This window comes from Anomaloglossus baeobatrachus, chromosome 5, assembly GCF_048569485.1.
Source record: "Anomaloglossus baeobatrachus isolate aAnoBae1 chromosome 5, aAnoBae1.hap1, whole genome shotgun sequence".
Lineage (NCBI taxonomy): Eukaryota > Metazoa > Chordata > Amphibia > Anura > Aromobatidae > Anomaloglossus > Anomaloglossus baeobatrachus.
The window spans coordinates 59,464,196-59,488,846 of NC_134357.1; the positions used below are offsets into that span (position 1 = coordinate 59,464,196).

General features: G+C 50.7%; 1 protein-coding gene across 2 annotated transcripts in view; it reads left to right on the forward strand.

Annotated features, from left to right (window-relative positions):
• The window catches only part of ADGRA1 (adhesion G protein-coupled receptor A1), a 1,087,584-nt gene that overhangs the window by 82,602 nt on the left and 980,331 nt on the right, over positions 1-24,651 (forward strand). For both annotated transcript variants that reach the window (XM_075348547.1, XM_075348548.1), the window contains exon 2: positions 362-433. In XM_075348547.1, the coding sequence (XP_075204662.1) occupies positions 362-433 (72 nt within the window). The remainder of the gene's footprint in view (positions 1-361; positions 434-24,651) is intronic.

A 24,651-nucleotide genomic window follows, 5' to 3' on the forward strand; every position in this document is an offset into this window, starting at 1 on the left:
CACAGACTGGAGGCAGGACGAGCACCCGGGGAATCACAGACAGGGAGGAGAAGACCCAGTGCACAGTCCAGCCTCTGTGCCCCCCAAATCTAATTTGCAAAAAGCTTCAAATGGTGATTAAAGAAGAGCAAGGAGGCAGATTTCTTCACCAAAGGTATCAATCAGTATAACAGCGCCATTACACTATACATTATATTGCAAGATAGCGCTGACAGTTTATTGGATAACTTTGTATTAAATAATTATCATATGAGCAAAAGGCTGAATTACATGTAATGGGCATATGACGCTATAATTTATGGGAAAAGCAAAAGAAATGTCTCTACTTTGCTAACCGTTTTCTCTTTTTGTGCTTTTATAGAATTCTCAGCAATAACAAGATATCTCTTGTAAAGAAAAGATCTTTTCTTGGATTAAACTCCCTTGAGAAATTGTGAGTACGATTTTCATTCTGAATGTTAGCAAAAGTTGAAAAGTTGCTGCAATTGAAGTGGGTACCTGGGTGACTGGGATCAGAGCCTCAAATGCATTTCACTTGTCAGTGCTTCTAGACTGCCTGACTTACACATCAAAAAACACCATGAACCAGAAAGTTCATGAAAAGAATACATGTCTATAAATAAACAAATAAAAGTTGAAGAAGACGATGTTCTCCAAAGGCCAGCTACATGTAGTGAGAAGAATAAAGGAATGAACCATCAACCTGTCATTCTATTTCTATGTAGTTATATTGAAAAGTCGTTATCTTTTCTCAGGCCAAGCTTTTATGCAGGAAGTGCTTATAAGTACTAACATGGCAGATAAATTACTTGATCCACCCATGTGTTCTAAGGGAGTTTAGTTGTGTTAAAGCACCACTACAGAGTTTTTTTGTTCAGCCCTGGAGTGGTGCTATTGGTGTAATGCAAAGTTACTGCCCCTAGTAATATACATACTCACCTGCCGCTGTCTTCACCTTTGCCCCGGTCCCATGGCACCAGCTTGTGACCGTAACTTCTGACTGCCATAACTCAGAGGTAATGGTCACAATTGCTCAATGTAAGTCTATGAGAGCCAGAACAAAGCAGAATGAGGATCTCATAGAGTTACTGTCATGATTCCTGCCTGGCTCAGCCATCGCTGACCCATTGCTGGTATTCCCGCTCGGGGTTACAGGTCATGTGAGGAGTTAATTCACTCTGCCTCGTTCTGAAGGTCTGGTCGCTATATCCTGGTGCTACTCCTTTGGAACATCACCAGTGATATTTCTGGCTCAGCTGCGTTTGTTCCTGTGAGTGACCTGTGTTCTGTCCTGACCTATTCTGAACTTCCGTTTCACTTCTGACCTAATCTGACTTGGGTGTCCCTCTTGACCCATTCTGACCTGTGTTTCCCTGGCTTGTCCCTGTCTCCACTATCTTCCCGTCCTGCACCGCATTCTCCTCTGTTCGTTCGTCTCTGTTTCCAGACTTCCCCATCTCTGACCTGTATCCTCACTGTATTATCGTTTCTATCCTCATGTCCATCTTCCCCTTCTCCAGTATTTGTGACTTCCCGGTTCCTGACCCCTGGCTATCACCTGACTATGATTTGTTTACTCCTGTTCTATTGACTAGACCTCCTGTTGCAGACCCGGCGTGCTGACTACTCTATCACCCTATAGTGGGGAAATCTGCTTATTGCTCACTGAAGTCATACTAGCTATTAGCTTCAGTGTTTCCCTCAGTTCAGTGTGACACCGTCACAATAACTTTGGGATAGTGTGGAACCGGGGCTCCTAAGCTGTCTCTCAAGGTAGGCACTCCATGATATCTTTAATCTCTGGGTTATTCCTGATGGTGGAGAGGCCTGAGTCTCCTTCCTGGCCCTGATCCTGACCAGTATGATTCACCCTCCCCCAAGGAGGGATGGGACAGGAGTGTGTTGAAAACCACAGAAAATGACAGGCAATGGAAAAAACAAAACTCTGTCACATATTACACACACAAAAGTAAAGACAATAAGAGATTCAGGAGGAAAAAGAAAGAGCAGGAAGGAAGTAGAAAACAACAGGGGTAAACTCCACAATTGCTCCAAGCAATAGGCACAACTTAAACAAACTTTTCTGGGACACCACACCTGACAGACCAATATAGAATAAACTATAGCTGGCATGAGTACGAGGATTCAACCAGCATAAATAGGAGGGGAACAAATGTGATAGGTCTCCCTGCAACACGTGATTAAAGAAGCAAGCAGACTAGCAGAGATTAACGTTTGCTTTCCTGCCTATGAATCAGCACACAGCTGGTTGATGCCAGAGTCTGCCTCTGTTGATTCCAGACACCAGAGAAACCATCGGGCAGAGTGTCAGAATCAACATGTGAGCAGAATCTAATGCCACCATGACAGACGGCAAAGTTTGTGCAAAACATTGAGTTGTAACCTTCGGATCACTCCAAAAAACACTGCAGAGATCTCACAGGTCACAACTTGCTGAAGACCAACCGGAGCGGGGCAGGTAGAAAGTGAAGATGGCAGCTGGTAAATATAAGACTAAGTGCAGGGAATTTAGATTAGAAGCACCATTCCAGTCTTTCAATAAAAAAAAACGATGGGGCAGTCCATTCACGCAGAGTCTGTTCGTTCTACAGTGCTAGAACTTTTGGAAGATTCGGTTGTCTAATGAGGTCCCATGATCGTTACTTAGTGCACACTGCATGGGCTTTTCTGTATATTCTCCAGACTTCAGGAAAGAATGAGATTACGCTTAGTGCATCATACCCTAAAAGAATATTTTTGCTCAAGTCAAAAAAAATAATATTACTCTCTACAATCTTTTTAAAAGGATTTTCTGGGTCATTAATTTTGATGATCTGTTCTTTGGATAGATAATCAATATCAGCTCATTGAAGGTCTGACACCCAGTTCCTCCAATGATCAGCTAACTAGATAACTGAAGACACTGCTGCACAACAGAAGTGGAACAGTTCTATACATTTAGTGGACGGGAATAGTGTTACGTACGTCTCCCCCCGTTTAAATAAATGTCATTGGTGTACTTATGCACGCTAATCTGATATTCAAGTCCTATTCTAGTTATAACATTAATATTTTATTCAGCAATATACAGTATATATATATATATATATATATATATATATATATATACAGTACAGACCAAACGTTTGGACACACCTTCTCATTCAAAGAGTTTTTTTTATTTTCATGACTCTAAAAATTGTAGATTCACATTGAAGACATCAAAGCTATGAATTAACACATGTGGAATGAAATACTTAAAAAAGTGTGAAACACCTGAAAATATGTCTTATATTCTAGGTTCTTCAGAGTAGCCACCTTTTGCTTTGATTACTGCTTTGCACACTCTTGGCATTCTCTTGATGAGCTTCAAGAGGTAGTCACCGGAAATGGTCTTCCAACAGTCTTGAAGGAGTTCCCAGAGATACTTAGCACTTGTTGGCCCTTTTGCCTCCACTCTGCGGTCCAGCTCACCCCAAACCACCTCGATTGGGTTCAGGTCTGGTGACTGTGGAGCCAGGTCATCTGGCGTAGCACCCCATCACTCTCCTTCTTAGTCAAATAGCTCTTACACAGCCTGGAAGTGTGTTTGGGGTTATTGTCTTGTTGAAAAATAAATGATGGTCCAACTATACACAAACCGGATGGAATAGCACACCGCTGCAAGATGCTGTGGTAGCCATGCTGGTTCTGCATGCCTTCAATTTTGAATAAATCCCCAACAGTGTCACCAGAAAAGCACCCCCACACCATCACACCTCCTCCTCCATACTTCACGGTGGGAACCAGCCATGTAGAGTCCATCCGTTCACCTTTTCTACAAAGACACGGTGGTTGGATCCAAAGATCTCAAAATTGGACTCATCAGAGCAAAGCACAGATTTCCACTGGTCTAATGTCCATTCCTTGTGTTATTTAGCCCAAACAAGTCTCTTCTGCTTGTTGCCTGTCCTTAGCAGTGGTTTCCTAGCAGCTATTTTACCATGAAGGCCTGCTGCACAAAGCGTCCTCTTAACAGTTCTTCTAGAGATGAGGTGTGTCCAAACTTTTGATCTGTAGTGTATATATATATATATATATATATATATTCCGCTCTCTATATTTATTTATAAAAGTATATATATTTATATATATATATTTACAAATAAAATGTGTGAAGTAAGTATTGAAAGAATCATCGATTTTCTAATTAAATATACACTGTGTGCAGAATTATTAGGCAAATGAGTATTTTGATCACATGATACTTTTTATACATGTTGTCTTACTCCAAGCTGTATAGGCTGAGAGCCAACTACCAATTAAGTAACTCAGCTGATGTGCATCTCTGTAATGAGGAGGGGTGTGGTGTAATGACATCAACACCCTATATAAGGGGTGCATACTTATCAGGCAACGTCCTTTCCTTTGGCAAAATGGGTCAGAAGAGAGATTTGATGGGCTCTGAAAAGTCCAAAATTGTGAGATGTCTTGCAGAGGTATGCAGCAGTCTTGAAATTACCAAACTTTTGAAGCGTGATCACCGAACAATCAAGCGTTTCATGGCAAATAGCCAACAGGGTCGCAAGAAGTGTGTTGGGCAAAAAAGGCGCAAAATAACTGCCCATGAATTGAGGAAAATCAAGCGTGAAGCTGCCAAGATGCCATTTGCCACTAGTTTGCCCATATTTCAGAGCTGCAACGTTACTGGAGTATCAAAAAGCATAAGGTGTGCCATACTCAGGGACATTGCCATGGTAAGGAAAGCTGAAAAACGACCACCTTTGAGCAAAAAACATAAGATAAAACGTCAAGACTGGGCCAAGAAATATCTTAAGACTGATTTTTCAAAGGTTTTATGGACTGATGAAATGAGAGTGACTCTTGATGGGCCAGATGGATGGGCCAGAGGCTAGATCAGTAAAGGGCAGAGAGCTCCACTCTGACTCAGACGCCAGTAATGTTGAGGTGGGGTACTGGTATGGGCTGGTATCAACAAAGATGAACTTGTGGGACCTTTTTAGGTTGAGGATGGAGTGAAGCTCAACTCCCAGATATACTGCCAGTTTCTGGAAACAACTGCAAGCAGGGGTACAGGAAGAAGTCGGTATCATTCAAGAAAACATGATTTTCATGCAGGACAATGCTCCATCACATGCATCCAAGTACTCCACAGTGTGGCTGGCCAGTAAAGGTTTAAAAGATGAAAAAATAAGGACATGGCCCCCTTGTGCACCTGATCTGAACCCCATAGAGAACCTGTGGTCCCTCATAAAATGTGAGATCTACAGGGAGGGAAAACAGTACACCTCTCCGAACAGTGTCTGGAGGCTGTGGTGGCTGCTGCACGCAATGTTGATCGTAAACAGATCAAGCAATGACAGAATCTATGGATGGTAGGCTGTTGAGTGTCATCATAAAGAAAGGTGGCTATATCGGTCACTAATTTTTTGGGGTTTTGTTTTTGCATGTCAGAAATGTTTATTTCTAAATTTTATGCAGTTATATTGATTTACCTGGTGAAAATAAACAAGTGAGATGGGAATATATTTGTTTTTTATTAAGTTGCCTAATAATCCTGCACAGTAATAGTTACCTGCACAAACAGATATCCTCCTAAGATAGCCAAATCTAAAAAACCCCACTCCAACTTCCAAACATATTAAGCTTTGATATTTATGAGTCTTTTGGGTTGATTGAGAACATAGATGTTGATCAATAATAAAAAAATCCTCTAAGATACAACTTGCCTAATAATTCTGCACACAGTGTATTTCTAAAGTTGCTATTGGCTTGAATTTCTCGCCAGATGTCCGGAACAACTCGTCCAATCCACACAGGTAAAGAAATCTAACAATCTAACCATAATTTTTTATAAATTTAGTGATGTGAACTAATGAAAAATAACAAAGGGAAAAAAGTATTAAACTCGCTAACTGAAATTTAATTGATACTTCGTACAAAAGCCTTTGTTGGTGATGACAGCTTCAAGACGCCTCCTGCACGGAAAAACTTGTGTCACGGGCGGGGAGGGGACGCTGCGCTCACCCACTGCTCGGGTCCGGCTGCTGCTGCTCGGTGGTGGCTCGAGCGGTGGGCTGGATCCTGGGGACTCGAGTGGCGGTCCTCGCCCGTGAGTGAAAAGGGGAATGATTTTGGGGATTTATTGTCCGTGACGCCACCCACGGTTGTGGTGAGGTTGTGACACCACCACTGCTCTGGACGGGGATCCCGGGAGCGATGACAGGGAGCAGCTTGGATGTTGTTTTTCTCCTCCGTGGGTAGGGGGGTTGGTTGTCCCGGGGCCCGGTGAGGGGAGGATGGCAGGTGGGTTGCGGGACCTGGTGAGGTGCAGGGTTGCAGGGGCAGCGCGGTGCCGCACGGCACAGTGGTACTCACTCAGCCAATGATGAACACAAAGTCTCCGGTAAAACAAATGGCTGGATGGACGGGTCCCCCAGACGGCTGCGGTTGTTCTCCTCCCGGTAAGTTGGTGGTGACTGCCTTTCCCTGCACCTGTGTTGTGTTCTCGGTTCTGGTGGCTTCCCACCGGTAACCCGCTCCCCAGCTTGGCTGTATGCTGAGGGTGCCCCTTTTGCCCGCAGGCTCTGGCCCTGGGAACTGTAGCCTTGGTGGTGACTGTGTTTCCCTTCACAGTTTGAGCTGTTGCCTTAAATCGATTCTTGACTGCTGGGAAACCCCGGAGGTTCCCTTCGCTAACGGATTTGACCGGTTTTACGGCGACTCCTAGCCTGGTCGGGGTCCGTAGGCCCTGCCGAATGGTGCTGGCTTCTCTTGGCTCCCCGATCTGGTACCGGCGGGCCACCGCCCGTCCCCGGTCCTTACGGTTCACTTCAATCAGCCTCTCCTGCAGACGGTCACCACCGTCTGCCAACCTTGCTGTATGTGCCCGGGCCACGGACCCGGACACAGTCAGTCTCCTCTACTACCACTTCCCTCCTTCACTCCAAAACTCCTCTTCTCTACACTCTACTGCCTTTTCCCGCCTCCAGGACTGTGAACTCCTCGGTGGGCGAGGCCAACCGCCTGGCCCACCCCCTGGTGTGGACATCAGCCCCTGGAGGGAGGCAACAAGGATTTTTGTCTGACTTCGGTGTGCCTAGCCGGGGTGTGGGGTGTGTTGTTGCAGTACCTGTGACGACCTGGCTTGTCCAGGGCGCCACACTTGTTTCATGCATTACTCAGGTGTGATTTTGGTCCATTCGTCCACACAAACACACTTCAAATCCTAAAGATCATGAAGATCTTATGGGTTCCATCCATGAACTCTGAACATTAGTTCCTTCTATAAATTTTCTGATGCATTCAGCTCCAGTGATCAGCTTGGCCATTCTAGTAGCTTTATTTTCTTTCTCTGAAACCAATTGAGAGCTTCTTTGGCTGTATGTTTGGGATATTTGTCGTAGTAAATGTCCACTCTCTTTTGATCTTCATTATCTTGGTAGATGGCAGCAGATTTTTATCAAGAATGTCTCGGTTACTTCAATTATGGGAAATTTGCCAGTTCCATTTTCTGAAAAACAGCCCAACACCATGATGTTCCCACCTCCAAATTTGATAATTGGTATTTGGTTTTTGGGGTCATATGCAGTGCCTTTTGGCATCCAAAGAGTTAAATTTTGTTTTCATCTGACCAGACTATATTCTCCCATTTGTCTAAATGTTGTTGAGCAAACTTTAAACTTTTATGAACCTGCTTTTTGTTCAGAAATGTAGTCTTGTGTGGTGACCGTGCATACAGGCCATGGAGGGCGAGTGCATTACTTATTGTTTTCTTTGAAAAAATGTGCCTGCTGATTCTTGGCTTATGGACAACTCTTCTGATAATTATTTTCACTCTATCTCAAATCTTGTGGGGAGTACCTGGTCATGGCCGGTTTATGGTGATGTTCTTTCCACTTCTTGATTATGGCCCAAACAGTGCTCACAGGAACCTTATTTAGTATATATGTTCTTCTGCAGCCAATGCGATCAGTATGTTTTGAAAAAGAAAGTTTGGGAAGGTCTTGATACAGCTCACTGGTTTTATCCATCATGATATGTTTCTTGTGTGGCATTTTGGTAATTAGACACCTTTCCATAGGCCATGAGCTGAACCATCTGATATGTTTTTTCACTAAGTGGCAGGATTGCTTTCCAGTTACTGATAGATTTCAGGTGGTGTCAAGACTTTCCATCGCTTTTTGCACCTCTCTTTCTTCATTTTCTGGCTGGATGAGGGCCATGACTGGGTGACAAACTTAGGGGGTTACACTACATTCAGATGGGATAGGAAAGCCAAAAATGGTGTAGGGGCTGTGTATTTTTGTTAAATCTAACTTAGAAACTGTGCTCAATGATCACATTGGATGGAGCTGAGACAATGTAGCGTCAATGTGGTTAAATATATATGGGGAGGGCAGTAATGGAAAGCTGCTCGCTAATTGCAGTTTGCTGTAAGCGTCCTAATATAGCTGAACAAGTAAAGAACAAAATGCTGCAACAAAAGAAAAAGGCAAAAAATAATAATTGGGTCTTTATTATGGGGGATTTTTATTATTTAGACACTCAGTGGGACATAGAATGTTCTTGTTTTTGCTAAAACCTGCAAGATCTTATTCACAGTTCATGACAATTACCTCTCTCTGTTAGTAGATGACACAATCAGGGGAGATCATTTACTGGATCTGGTCCTGTCAAATAATTGATAAATGTAAAGTAATGCACCTAGGACGGAGTAATCCTATAGCTGCGTATACATTAAATGGAAGTAAACTCGGGACTACAGAACAGGAGAAGGACTTGGGTATTCTCATTACAAATAAGCTGAGCAGCAGCACTCAATGTCAGGCAGCAGCTGCTAAAGCAAACAAGATTCTAGGGTGTATAAAAAGAGAGATTAGATCCCGTGATCTCAAGATATTGTTACCCCTCTATAAATCACTTGTAAGGCCACATCTGGAATATGGGATCCAGTTTTGGGTTCCACATTATGAAAGGAGATTCAGAAGTTGGAGTCAGTTCAAAGGCGGGCAGCTAGATTATAGCAAGGAATGGAGGGTGTCCATATGATAAGAGGTTGGAAAAATTGGGCTTGTTTATCTTAGAAAAAAGGCGTCTTAGAGGTGGCATGTGTGCAGATGAGATCTTGAGCCAAAGTTGCATCTGCACACGCGCCGACTCCGGACACCATTATTTGAAGCCTACACCACCAACTGAGCAACTAAGACTTCCTCCGCACTGCCCTGCTCTACACAACCAGCACAGCCCCCAGTGCAGCCAGCACAGCCCCCAGTGCAGCCAGCACAGCCCCTACCGCAACCAGCACAGCCGCAGCCCCCACAGCCGCCATCACAGCCAGCACAACCCTCAGTGCAGCCCGCACAGCCCCCACCGCAGCCAGCACAGCCCACAGTGCAGCCAGAACAGCTCCCACCGCAGCCTGCACAGCCCCCACCGCAGTCCGCACAGCCCCCACCGCAGCCCGCACAGCCCCCACCGCAGTCCGTACAGCCCCCACCGCAGCCCGCACAGCCCCCACCGCAGCCAGCACAGCCCCCACTGCAGCCAGCACAGCCCCCATCGCAACCAGTACAGCGCCCATTCTCCACCTCTCGGTAAACTACTTTCAGATTATAAGACACACACCTTTTTTTCCTCAATAATTTTTGTGAGGAAAAGTGCATCTTATAAGCCGGTAATTAGAAAATCGGTGATGTGATCAATACTTATTTCACCTGCTGTGTCTATCTATTGATTGAATGACAACCTCTATGCTGTATGACTTCAGGCAAAGGAGTCATCAGTCAAGTAGGAGGAGACAGTGCTGGCTGGTGAATAGAGCTTGAGTGACGGAGGCTTCAGGTCTACCATAGCTCCACAGCTCATTTGCATATTAAGTCAAATACTGATTTCTCAGTAATGGAGGAGTGGACTGGCCATGTAAAGGTATTGCTTGACTCGTCTTTGAAAGAGCTATGTGGTCATATAAATAGTTTTGGGGTGAAATCCTGTTAATATGGTAGAAATAGCTTTGAATAAGCCCTGGTGTCATATCACTCTCATCACTGAGGCTTTTGTGAAGGTGACTTGGCCTGAGAGCTACATAACTGTGTTCAAAGTGGAACATCAGCAGCAGGTCATTAAATAAGATCATTTCCGCTCCGGTTCCCGAGGATACATAGAGACCCTTTAAGCAGCCATTTGTGAAGTGCCACTTATAGTACAGTCAACACGTCTGACTAAGCGGGAAACAGATACTTTGCTGAACTATTTAGCGCTGAGTCCACAGAACGGCCCTTCACGTCGGAGCTGCGAAGCCCTGGCAGTCCATTTAATGAAATGGTTTTTATTAGGCATTGTGTAATTGAAACTATACCGTCTCCTTGTAATTGTGCTGTATAATTAGATTCTGTAATTGGAGCCACATAACGCTTTTTATAATTGAAAACAGGACCCAAAAACCTAACAGCTGTGGGAGGAAGGGGAGGCGAAGAAGACATATTGCTGAGCAGGAGACGAGACCTTCCAAAATGTGTGGTGATAATGGGAGAGTTATGTTCCTGTACATGGCTCCCTAATGATAGCAATGTACAAATGTCACCTAGAGGGGTTTACACGGGGCTCGATCTGCTCATTTATTTTAATGTGAGCTAAAAATGCCATCCCAAAAAAAATATCATACTGGCCAACTATTATTAGTTGGCATCAAGGAGGTGGCAGAAAAATTAAAGTAAATTCAGCCCCAAATACTATGCTACAGTGCTAAATCGGTGCATAGTTAAAGCTTCGTTAGAAGCTGCTTTCATCTGCTGCTCTGCATATCTGTATTTTGCAATTAAACAATCTGTGTATAGGACTTTTCCTCTATGGGCCGGTTTGCTTCATCCACTGTACTGACAAAGGGAAAGTCTATGCTCCCTATGTCATATAGACCAGTGTTTCCCATCTCCAGTCCTCAAGGCCCACCTACAGGTCATGTTTTCAGGATTTCCTTAGTGTTGCACAGGTGATAATTTACTCATCTGCACTGGTGATGATTCCAACACTTGCAATACTAAGGAAATCTTGAAAACATGCACTGTTAGTGGGCTTTGAGGGCTGGAGTTGGGGAACACTGATATAGACCAAGCAGCAATTAAAAGCAGCTTCTAAAGGAGCAGCATCTGGGCATTGAAACAGCACTGCAGTCTGCTATTTGGGAAAGAAGGAAGCAAAAGAAGGTAATGATTTGTATTATAAAAATGTATAACTTTGGAAAGGCTGATCAATAATCAGATAAAAAGTTTAGTTATTCTTTAAATATCTTCATACAGAAATCCGCATGTAGTTTGTAAGTTATATTTTTCAGCATTTTTTTGTACTTGGTATGGCCAATGCGTTAGTGGTGTGCCTTATTGCTGCGGCATCATCATCATTAAAGGCTTTATACCATAAGTCTAGAAAGATGATATATGAGCGGGTCACTAAATTAGGACACCCCTCCCAGAAAGAGGCAAATATTGTGCACTATTTTTCTTCAGCATAAAATTTTAGGAGATCTCAGGAGCCAGCCCCAAGAAAATCGCTTGCGACTTTCAAATTATTTGGATAGTTTGCAATGAGAAGATGCCTTCAAGTATGATCAAATGATTACAAAGTTAGTTAGACTTCTGCAAGGCTAAAATAATGTAAAAATAAGTTCCAGCACTGCCTCTTCACCGCTGCTTCAGGCTTTGTGGACAAGCTGCAGTGGTAACGTCATGACTACAGTGCAGTCAATCACTGGGCTCAGTTGTGTAGTGGCCCGGTTCAGATTTTGTCTGTCCCTTTAAGTGCGCCTGGACCGTGAGTAGCTCCTGCACACTACAACTCACTCCTCAGCTGCCCCGCTCCTTTCATGTGTGAGCTCTACAAATGCACTTATATGTAATGTATTTCTCATTTGTTGTGCTCTGGCACCATCTACTGGTGAAACTGTAAAAATCTGAAGTGTACATTAAGGGTTATCCTATCGACCAGTGACTTGGTCACATGGCTCCATAGGTGGAGCGACTTCCAGCCTCTGTCTGGCTAGACAGAGCTGGAATTTTTCAATACTGGCTGAGACTCCTTTGGGATCAGAGCACATGTAGAAGGTATCTTCACTACAAGACTCCTGCCAGGCCTAAGGCCTAGAATTTCATCATTTCCTGACTCCCACAGTCAATATACTAAAGGCTGTCTATCCTTAATCCTCGCTGTCCGGATATACACCATTCATCTTCAGACAGTAGGGCACACTGAGTATATAAAAGAACCTACTGTACGCAGGTTGGGAAAGTTTGAGGGTCTACCGCCCCACTGCAACATTAGTGGTTTGCACGCCATTGTCCACGCACCAGACGTCCGGCCCGTAACACGCTGGGCAACTCTCTACATTTGCTTATGTGGCGCCCCTGACCTGGTCAGGCACCACTGAGTACTGCACCCATGCTGGGGACAGTACAAAACAGGTAATCCAGAAGGCTGACCGAGGTGTGACTACACAGGCGCATAGTGATCAGGTCTCACACATGTACCTTTGGGAGGACCCCTGGGGATCCCAGGAGGGGGCGAAGCCTCCATCTCCACTCGAGGGGTGTGGTAGAGAGCCTGGTTGCTAGGTGACGTAGGCAAGAATAGGAGAGGAGGTAAGAGTGAGCCGAAGACAGTTGAGTGGTGAAGTTCAGGGAGAGCAGAAGCAGACCCTGTAGCTCTACACAATTCTGACAACGTACGCGCAGTGACTACCGACGGGGGAGAACGGTCACCTGGGAGTGCTGCCCGAAATCCACCCACGGCTAAAGAGAGAGCAACGGAGTGGGGAGTAAGGAGACTGTCAGGGAGTTACCAGGCCCAACCGGGTAACAGGTCCCAGTGCAGGGATAGATTCACCTGTCCTTTGCCAAACCTGCATGAGGGGGCACTTTACACCCCCAAGACAACACCACAGAGTCCGCAGCCACGTAGCAAAGTGAGGGCCCATAGCTCACAGGAGGCAAGCAGCCGGAGTGATCTGGTCCAGGCTACAAGCAAACGGGCCAAAAGGAAGGGGAGAGAGGCACCAGCAACTTCCCTGGGCGACCCCAGCAGGGCTTCAAGCAGGGGTTACCCCAAAACACAAAGGGCTAAGGAAGGCGAGTCGGTAGCCACCCTCATCAGTCAGCCTGAAGGACACCTGGTTCCAGCCTGGTTCATCCCAGCTACGCCCGGGTTACTCACCCTGCCACCATCAGTGAGTAAAACCCCTGAAAGACATCCTGCTTGTGCGTGTGAGTCATTCTGCGACTTGTAGTTCCACACACCTACACGGGGCCCTGGGGCATGCCTCACTCTCAGGAGGCTATTACACCTGACTGCACCCACTATCGGCCCCAGGCACCCCTAACCTGCAGTGGCGGTCTCCACTGACCGCAATTCTGAGAGTGGCGTCACGACAATCAAAATAGAGGATTTCCTACCTGTGACAAGATCCAGCCGCGTGGAGTCCCTGAAAGTAATGCACAGCTGCACCGACACCGCACCTCGGGGCCCCACATTTCTGGCGTCACGAACAGGATAAGGACTAGACCTGTTCAGACAGGTGACCATGTGCCTGGGCGGTCCGCTTGAAAAATTGGAAGCGCCGCCATATTGCCACCATGAAAAGCGCGCTGAAAAACAACAGCAGCCCGCGCTGGGAGAAGTTACCGCCCACGAAGAGGTGTGGCTACCCAGAGATCCCCTGCAGGGTCCTGGTCTCGCAAGTGATGAGAGCGGAGGCGTTCAGGGACGTCGGGAAGGAAAGGGAGCCAGAAGCCTGCTGCTGGAAAAGGCAGAGCAGAGACTGATAAGCCTGCTGTTGGGAGAAGAGTTCAAGGCAGTGAAGGAACTGGCACTGAGGCTGCAAGGAAGAGTCGGAGGCCTGCTGCTGAGAAAAGATCTGCAGAGCAGCGACGACGTGGTGAAGATGGCGTCTGAAGATAGGAGCCCAGAGCCGGGTTCCGCTGCCTGGTGGTCCTGGGAGCTTGCCCAGTTCAGTAATCGACTGGAAGCGAGGATCGTGCAGCAGATCCGAGAGGGACGTGCGGAGCTGCAGGAGATGGCTGCAGCGGTTCAGGCCTACGAGAGGGGAACCGCACGACGGGTGCCAGACCGAGCGGCGACGACTCAGGCCCCGATGATGCTACCGATGGGTGAGTCCTGTGTTGCCCCTGCCAGCGCGAGTGCCCCGACCCCTGCTGCCATGCCTGCGGTCCCTGGAGAGATGCCCGGCGCGGCGGCGCTGACCCAGGCCGCCGCCAAGTCAGGTGCGGTCCGCCAAGCCCAGACCGCTGCAGCGATGCCCAGCCCGGCCCGCCAAGAACCGGCCTGCATAGATCCCATTGCAGCTGCGACGCCAATCCAGGCCGCCGCAGCGATGCCCTGCCCGGCCCGACAAGATCCGGTCCCTGCAGCGACGCCAATCCAGGCCGCCGCAGCGATGCCCTGCTCGGCCCGCCAAGTCCAGGCCGCTGCCACGCCAGGCTCAGCCCGCCAAGGCAAGACTGTACAATTATCTACCCCGGCCTGCAAGGCCAGAGCAGACATCACTCCCCAGCCCAAGGAAGTCCCTGCTGGGAAGTCCATGCTGGGGGAGGACCCCGAATACTGGAAGCTGAAGGCAGATCTAGAGGCCCACTTCCCAAAGGAGATGGTGGACCGGTATCTGCTCCCCCCGCACACCCACAGGGAGACTCCTGCAACATCCACGCCAAAGAGTCCACCGCCCTGGCCTGCTGATGAACATCCATCCCTAGCGCTGCCACAAGAGGAGTGCTCAGAAGAACTAAGGGGGAGGGGAGGCCAGAAAGCTGAGAAGCTGACCCCAGAGCCGTCGGCAGCGGATGCAGCACCAGTCCAAGAGCCAGAGATGCTGCCGTACTCCCGCTGGGATGAAGAGGGCCCGATATCCTCCGCTGAAGAAGATCTGTCCAAATACATCACCTGGGAGCCTGCAAGCGGTGAGGTGGCAGCCAGGCAGGACCCAGCCCGCAGGACACGGCGCCGCAGTAGGACAAGGGATCCACCTGCACAGCAGTCTCCCGAGGAGAAGGACGAGGTCACGGCCAGAGACTTAGAGGAAAAGCGGTCCTTGAGAAGAGCCAAATCCCAGGTCAGAGGCCCACTTTGTCGAGGAGTTGTAGAAGACTTCAGTCTAAGGTCTGGATATGGCTTTATAGTAGCACCTGGTGTAAAGGAGGGCATTTTTGTGAACAGAAGGGATGTAAGAGCACATTTACCTAGAGGACATCCAGGAAGAAACCTACAGATAGGAGACCCGGTAGAATTCACCAAACACCAAGGAGAACGCGGATGGTACGCACTAGATGTCACACCATGCCCCAGAAATCTCTACAGTAAACCTGCTATCTCAACAACAGAAGATGAAGATAGAGATACAGAACAAGAGAAAGAAACAGACGACGGAAACACAGAAAATGTCAGGTGCCACAGCCCTACAGGCCCAAGCCCTGGTGAGGAGGAATCTGTGTAAAGCAAGTAAAGTACAGAAGTTACAAGTTTTGACAAGTTTTGCAACGTTTACAAGTTCAAGAAATGTGCCCACATGAACTAATGTGAGAAACCTCTTTTTGCACTTTAACCCATGAACCTTAAGGCTATGAACTGGCTATAGCCACAAACTCTCGCAGTGTACATAGTTACCCCAGAGGTACAACCACTACCAGGGAGCACGCCTGTTTATGGGACCTGGCTCTCCACCACAAAGAGGGTACCTGGTCGGCACCAACTGTGGAGGCCGCCTCTACATCCTGCTAGAAGAGGCTGAAGGCGCGGCTCCACCAGGCCAGGTATACCCTGAAACCACCAGACCATGAAAGCCGCCTCCACATCCTGCCAGAAGTGGCTGAAGGCGCGGCCAACGGGAGAGGCAGATTGGAGGAAAGGTCTGGGGAAACGGATGGCCCAGACCTGGTTACCAAAAGAAACCGGTGACCTGCCTCCTGAGAGGGTTTTGGGTGGGTTAACGGACTTGTGGGTGGAGGGTGGTGATGTATGGTACCTGGTGGTTTTAAAATGTTTTACTGTTTTACGCATTTTAAAAATGTTGTCTTGCAGCCCGAGGACGTGCTGGTGATAACTAAGGGGGAATGTGGCGCCCCTGACCTGGTCAGGCACCACTGAGTACTGCACCCATGCTGGGGACAGTACAAAACAGGTAATCCAGAAGGCTGACCGAGGTGTGACTACACAGGCGCATAGTGATCAGGTCTCACACATGTACCTTTGGGAGGACCCCTGGGGATCCCAGGAGGGGGCGAAGCCTCCATCTCCACTCGAGGGGTGTGGTAGAGAGCCTGGTTGCTAGGTGACGTAGGCAAGAATAGGAGAGGAGGTAAGAGTGAGCCGAAGACAGTTGAGTGGTGAAGTTCAGGGAGAGCAGAAGCAGACCCTGTAGCTCTACACAATTCTGACAACGTACGCGCAGTGACTACCGACGGGGGAGAACGGTCACCTGGGAGTGCTGCCCGAAATCCACCCACGGCTAAAGAGAGAGCAACGGAGTGGGGAGTAAGGAGACTGTCAGGGAGTTACCAGGCCCAACCGGGTAACAGGTCCCAGTGCAGGGATAGATTCACCTGTCCTTTGCCAAACCTGCATGAGGGGGCACTTTACACCCCCAAGACAACACCACAGAGTCCGCAGCCACGTAGCAAAGTGAGGGCCCATAGCTCACAGGAGGCAAGCAGCCGGAGTGATCTGGTCCAGGCTACAAGCAAACGGGCCAAAAGGAAGGGGAGAGAGGCACCAGCAACTTCCCTGGGCGACCCCAGCAGGGCTTCAAGCAGGGGTTACCCCAAAACACAAAGGGCTAAGGAAGGCGAGTCGGTAGCCACCCTCATCAGTCAGCCTGAAGGACACCTGGTTCCAGCCTGGTTCATCCCAGCTACGCCCGGGTTACTCACCCTGCCACCATCAGTGAGTAAAACCCCTGAAAGACATCCTGCTTGTGCGTGTGAGTCATTCTGCGACTTGTAGTTCCACACACCTACACGGGGCCCTGGGGCATGCCTCACTCTCAGGAGGCTATTACACCTGACTGCACCCACTATCGGCCCCAGGCACCCCTAACCTGCAGTGGCGGTCTCCACTGACCGCAATTCTGAGAGTGGCGTCACGACAATCAAAATAGAGGATTTCCTACCTGTGACAAGATCCAGCCGCGTGGAGTCCCTGAAAGTAATGCACAGCTGCACCGACACCGCACCTCGGGGCCCCACATTTCTGGCGTCACGAACAGGATAAGGACTAGACCTGTTCAGACAGGTGACCATGTGCCTGGGCGGTCCGCTTGAAAAATTGGAAGCGCCGCCATATTGCCACCATGAAAAGCGCGCTGAAAAACAACAGCAGCCCGCGCTGGGAGAAGTTACCGCCCACGAAGAGGTGTGGCTACCCAGAGATCCCCTGCAGGGTCCTGGTCTCGCAAGTGATGAGAGCGGAGGCGTTCAGGGACGTCGGGAAGGAAAGGGAGCCAGAAGCCTGCTGCTGGAAAAGGCAGAGCAGAGACTGATAAGCCTGCTGTTGGGAGAAGAGTTCAAGGCAGTGAAGGAACTGGCACTGAGGCTGCAAGGAAGAGTCGGAGGCCTGCTGCTGAGAAAAGATCTGCAGAGCAGCGACGACGTGGTGAAGATGGCGTCTGAAGATAGGAGCCCAGAGCCGGGTTCCGCTGCCTGGTGGTCCTGGGAGCTTGCCCAGTTCAGTAATCGACTGGAAGCGAGGATCGTGCAGCAGATCCGAGAGGGACGTGCGGAGCTGCAGGAGATGGCTGCGGCGGTTCAGGCCTACGAGAGGGGAACCGCACGACGGGTGCCAGACCGAGCGGCGACGACTCAGGCCCCGATGATGCTACCGATGGGTGAGTCCTGTGTTGCCCCTGCCAGCGCGAGTGCCCCGACCCCTGCTGCCATGCCTGCGGTCCCTGGAGAGATGCCCGGCGCGGCGGCGCTGACCCAGGCCGCCGCCAAGTCAGGTGCGGTCCGCCAAGCCCAGACCGCTGCAGCGATGCCCAGCCCGGCCCGCCAAGAACCGGCCTGCATAGATCTCATTGCAGCTGCGACGCCAATCCAGGCCGCCGCAGCGATGCCCTGCCCGGCCCGACAAGATCCGGTCCCTGCAGCGACGCCAATCCAGGCCGCCGCAGCGATGCCCTGCTCGGCCCGCCAAGTCCAGGCCGCTGCCACGCCAGGCTCAGCCCGCCAAGGCAAGACTGTACAATTATCTACCCCGGCCTGCAAGGCCAGAGCAGACATCACTCCCCAGCCCAAGGAAGTCCCTGCTGGGAAGTCCATGCTGGGGGAGGACCCCGAATACTGGAAGCTGAAGGCAGATCTAGAGGCCCACTTCCCAAAGGAGATGGTGGACCGGTATCTGCTCCCCCCGCACACCCACAGGGAGACTCCTGCAACATCCACGCCAAAGAGTCCACCGCCCTGGCCTGCTGATGAACATCCATCCCTAGCGCTGCCACAAGAGGAGTGCTCAGAAGAACTAAGGGGGAGGGGAGGCCAGAAAGCTGAGAAGCTGACCCCAGAGCCGTCGGCAGCGGATGCAGCACCAGTCCAAGAGCCAGAGATGCTGCCGTACTCCCGCTGGGATGAAGAGGGCCCGATATCCTCCGCTGAAGAAGATCTGTCCAAATACATCACCTGGGAGCCTGCAAGCGGTGAGGTGGCAGCCAGGCAGGACCCAGCCCGCAGGACACGGCGCCGCAGTAGGACAAGGGATCCACCTGCACAGCAGTCTCCCGAGGAGAAGGACGAGGTCACGGCCAGAGACTTAGAGGAAAAGCGGTCCTTGAGAAGAGCCAAATCCCAGGTCAGAGGCCCACTTTGTCGAGGAGTTGTAGAAGACTTCAGTCTAAGGTCTGGATATGGCTTTATAGTAGCACCTGGTGTAAAGGAGGGCATTTTTGTGAACAGAAGGGATGTAAGAGCACATTTACCTAGAGGACATCCAGGAAGAAACCTACAGATAGGAGACCCGGTAGAATTCACCAAACACCAAGGAGAACGCGGATGGTACGCACTAGATGTCACACCATGCCCCAGAAATCTCTACAGTAAACCTGCTATCTCAACAACAGAAGATGAAGATAGAGATACAGAACAAGAGAAAGAAACAGACGACGGAAACACAGAAAATGTCAGGTGCCACAGCCCTACAGGCCCAAGCCCTGGTGAGGAGGAATCTGTGTAAAGCAAGTAAAGTACAGAAGTTACAAGTTTTGACAAGTTTTGCAACGTTTACAAGTTCAAGAAATGTGCCCACATGAACTAATGTGAGAAACCTCTTTTTGCACTTTAACCCATGAACCTTAAGGCTATGAACTGGCTATAGCCACAAACTCTCGCAGTGTACATAGTTACCCCAGAGGTACAACCACTACCAGGGAGCACGCCTGTTTATGGGACCTGGCTCTCCACCACAAAGAGGGTACCTGGTCGGCACCAACTGTGGAGGCCGCCTCTACATCCTGCTAGAAGAGGCTGAAGGCGCGGCTCCACCAGGCCAGGTATACCCTGAAACCACCAGACCATGAAAGCCGCCTCCACATCCTGCCAGAAGTGGCTGAAGGCGCGGCCAACGGGAGAGGCAGATTGGAGGAAAGGTCTGGGGAAACGGATGGCCCAGACCTGGTTACCAAAAGAAACCGGTGACCTGCCTCCTGAGAGGGTTTTGGGTGGGTTAACGGACTTGTGGGTGGAGGGTGGTGATGTATGGTACCTGGTGGTTTTAAAATGTTTTACTGTTTTACGCATTTTAAAAATGTTGTCTTGCAGCCCGAGGACGTGCTGGTGATAACTAAGGGGGAATGTGGCGCCCCTGACCTGGTCAGGCACCACTGAGTACTGCACCCATGCTGGGGACAGTACAAAACAGGTAATCCAGAAGGCTGACCGAGGTGTGACTACACAGGCGCATAGTGATCAGGTCTCACACATGTACCTTTGGGAGGACCCCTGGGGATCCCAGGAGGGGGCGAAGCCTCCATCTCCACTCGAGGGGTGTGGTAGAGAGCCTGGTTGCTAGGTGACGTAGGCAAGAATAGGAGAGGAGGTAAGAGTGAGCCGAAGACAGTTGAGTGGTGAAGTTCAGGGAGAGCAGAAGCAGACCCTGTAGCTCTACACAATTCTGACAACGTACGCGCAGTGACTACCGACGGGGGAGAACGGTCACCTGGGAGTGCTGCCCGAAATCCACCCACGGCTAAAGAGAGAGCAACGGAGTGGGGAGTAAGGAGACTGTCAGGGAGTTACCAGGCCCAACCGGGTAACAGGTCCCAGTGCAGGGATAGATTCACCTGTCCTTTGCCAAACCTGCATGAGGGGGCACTTTACACCCCCAAGACAACACCACAGAGTCCGCAGCCACGTAGCAAAGTGAGGGCCCATAGCTCACAGGAGGCAAGCAGCCGGAGTGATCTGGTCCAGGCTACAAGCAAACGGGCCAAAAGGAAGGGGAGAGAGGCACCAGCAACTTCCCTGGGCGACCCCAGCAGGGCTTCAAGCAGGGGTTACCCCAAAACACAAAGGGCTAAGGAAGGCGAGTCGGTAGCCACCCTCATCAGTCAGCCTGAAGGACACCTGGTTCCAGCCTGGTTCATCCCAGCTACGCCCGGGTTACTCACCCTGCCACCATCAGTGAGTAAAACCCCTGAAAGACATCCTGCTTGTGCGTGTGAGTCATTCTGCGACTTGTAGTTCCACACACCTACACGGGGCCCTGGGGCATGCCTCACTCTCAGGAGGCTATTACACCTGACTGCACCCACTATCGGCCCCAGGCACCCCTAACCTGCAGTGGCGGTCTCCACTGACCGCAATTCTGAGAGTGGCGTCACGACAATCAAAATAGAGGATTTCCTACCTGTGACAAGATCCAGCCGCGTGGAGTCCCTGAAGGTAATGCACAGCTGCACCGACACCGCACCTCGGGGCCCCACATTTCTGGCGTCACGAACAGGATAAGGACTAGACCTGTTCAGACAGGTGACCATGTGCCTGGGCGGTCCGCTTGAAAAATTGGAAGCGCCGCCATATTGCCACCATGAAAAGCGCGCTGAAAAACAACAGCAGCCCGTGCTGGGAGAAGTTACCGCCCACGAAGAGGTGTGGCTACCCAGAGATCCCCTGCAGGGTCCTGGTCTCGCAAGTGATGAGAGCGGAGGCGTTCAGGGACGTCGGGAAGGAAAGGGAGCCAGAAGCCTGCTGCTGGAAAAGGCAGAGCAGAGACTGATAAGCCTGCTGTTGGGAGAAGAGTTCAAGGCAGTGAAGGAACTGGCACTGAGGCTGCAAGGAAGAGTCGGAGGCCTGCTGCTGAGAAAAGATCTGCAGAGCAGCGACGACGTGGTGAAGATGGCGTCTGAAGATAGGAGCCCAGAGCCGGGTTCCGCTGCCGGGTGGTCCTGGGAGCTTGCCCAGTTCAGTAATCGACTGGAAGCGAGGATCGTGCAGCAGATCCGAGAGGGACGTGCGGAGCTGCAGGAGATGGCTGCGGCGGTTCAGGCCTACGAGAGGGGAACCGCACGACGGGTGCCAGACCGAGCGGCGACGACTCAGGCCCCGATGATGCTACCGATGGGTGAGTCCTGTGTTGCCCCTGCCAGCGCGAGTGCCCCGACCACTGCTGCCATGCCTGCGGTCCCTGGAGAGATGCCCGGCGCGGCGGCGCTGACCCAGGCCGCCGCCAAGTCAGGTGCGGTCCGCCAAGCCCAGACCGCTGCAGCGATGCCCAGCCCGGCCCGCCAAGAACCGGCCTGCATAGATCCCATTGCAGCTGCGACGCCAATCCAGGCCGCCGCAGCGATGCCCTGCCCGGCCCGACAAGATCCGGTCCCTGCAGCGACGCCAATCCAGGCCGCCGCAGCGATGCCCTGCTCGGCCCGCCAAGTCCAGGCCGCTGCCACGCCAGGCTCAGCCCGCCAAGGCAAGACTGTACAATTATCTACCCCGGCCTGCAAGGCCAGAGCAGACATCACTCCCCAGCCCAAGGAAGTCCCTGCTGGGAAGTCCATGCTGGGGGAGGACCCCGAATACTGGAAGCTGAAGGCAGATCTAGAGGCCCACTTCCCAAAGGAGATGGTGGACCGGTATCTGCTCCCCCCGCACACCCACAGGGAGACTCCTGCAACATCCACGCCAAAGAGTCCACCGCCCTGGCCTGCTGATGAACATCCATCCCTAGCGCTGCCACAAGAGGAGTGCTCAGAAGAACTAAGGGGGAGGGGAGGCCAGAAAGCTGAGAAGCTGACCCCAGAGCCGTCGGCAGCGGATGCAGCACCAGTCCAAGAGCCAGAGATGCTGCCGTACTCCCGCTGGGATGAAGAGGGCCCGATATCCTCCGCTGAAGAAGATCTGTCCAAATACATCACCTGGGAGCCTGCAAGCGGTGAGGTGGCAGCCAGGCAGGACCCAGCCCGCAGGACACGGCGCCGCAGTAGGACAAGGGATCCACCTGCACAGCAGTCTCCCGAGGAGAAGGACGAGGTCACGGCCAGAGACTTAGAGGAAAAGCGGTCCTTGAGAAGAGCCAAATCCCAGGTCAGAGGCCCACTTTGTCGAGGAGTTGTAGAAGACTTCAGTCTAAGGTCTGGATATGGCTTTATAGTAGCACCTGGTGTAAAGGAGGGCATTTTTGTGAACAGAAGGGATGTAAGAGCACATTTACCTAGAGGACATCCAGGAAGAAACCTACAGATAGGAGACCCGGTAGAATTCACCAAACACCAAGGAGAACGCGGATGGTACGCACTAGATGTCACACCATGCCCCAGAAATCTCTACAGTAAACCTGCTATCTCAACAACAGAAGATGAAGATAGAGATACAGAACAAGAGAAAGAAACAGACGACGGAAACACAGAAAATGTCAGGTGCCACAGCCCTACAGGCCCAAGCCCTGGTGAGGAGGAATCTGTGTAAAGCAAGTAAAGTACAGAAGTTACAAGTTTTGACAAGTTTTGCAACGTTTACAAGTTCAAGAAATGTGCCCACATGAACTAATGTGAGAAACCTCTTTTTGCACTTTAACCCATGAACCTTAAGGCTATGAACTGGCTATAGCCACAAACTCTCGCAGTGTACATAGTTACCCCAGAGGTACAACCACTACCAGGGAGCACGCCTGTTTATGGGACCTGGCTCTCCACCACAAAGAGGGTACCTGGTCGGCACCAACTGTGGAGGCCGCCTCTACATCCTGCTAGAAGAGGCTGAAGGCGCGGCTCCACCAGGCCAGGTATACCCTGAAACCACCAGACCATGAAAGCCGCCTCCACATCCTGCCAGAAGTGGCTGAAGGCGCGGCCAACGGGAGAGGCAGATTGGAGGAAAGGTCTGGGGAAACGGATGGCCCAGACCTGGTTACCAAAAGAAACCGGTGACCTGCCTCCTGAGAGGGTTTTGGGTGGGTTAACGGACTTGTGGGTGGAGGGTGGTGATGTATGGTACCTGCTGGTTTTAAAATGTTTTACTGTTTTACGCATTTTAAAAATGTTGTCTTGCAGCCCGAGGACGTGCTGGTGATAACTAAGGGGGAATGTGGCGCCCCTGACCTGGTCAGGCACCACTGAGTACTGCACCCATGCTGGGGACAGTACAAAACAGGTAATCCAGAAGGCTGACCGAGGTGTGACTACACAGGCGCATAGTGATCAGGTCTCACACATGTACCTTTGGGAGGACCCCTGGGGATCCCAGGAGGGGGCGAAGCCTCCATCTCCACTCGAGGGGTGTGGTAGAGAGCCTGGTTGCTAGGTGACGTAGGCAAGAATAGGAGAGGAGGTAAGAGTGAGCCGAAGACAGTTGAGTGGTGAAGTTCAGGGAGAGCAGAAGCAGACCCTGTAGCTCTACACAATTCTGACAACGTACGCGCAGTGACTACCGACGGGGGAGAACGGTCACCTGGGAGTGCTGCCCGAAATCCACCCACGGCTAAAGAGAGAGCAACGGAGTGGGGAGTAAGGAGACTGTCAGGGAGTTACCAGGCCCAACCGGGTAACAGGTCCCAGTGCAGGGATAGATTCACCTGTCCTTTGCCAAACCTGCATGAGGGGGCACTTTACACCCCCAAGACAACACCACAGAGTCTGCAGCCACGTAGCAAAGTGAGGGCCCATAGCTCACAGGAGGCAAGCAGCCGGAGTGATCTGGTCCAGGCTACAAGCAAACGGGCCAAAAGGAAGGGGAGAGAGGCACCAGCAACTTCCCTGGGCGACCCCAGCAGGGCTTCAAGCAGGGGTTACCCCAAAACACAAAGGGCTAAGGAAGGCGAGTCGGTAGCCACCCTCATCAGTCAGCCTGAAGGACACCTGGTTCCAGCCTGGTTCATCCCAGCTACGCCCGGGTTACTCACCCTGCCACCATCAGTGAGTAAAACCCCTGAAAGACATCCTGCTTGTGCGTGTGAGTCATTCTGCGACTTGTAGTTCCACACACCTACACGGGGCCCTGGGGCATGCCTCACTCTCAGGAGGCTATTACACCTGACTGCACCCACTATCGGCCCCAGGCACCCCTAACCTGCAGTGGCGGTCTCCACTGACCGCAATTCTGAGAGTGGCGTCACGACAATCAAAATAGAGGATTTCCTACCTGTGACAAGATCCAGCCGCGTGGAGTCCCTGAAGGT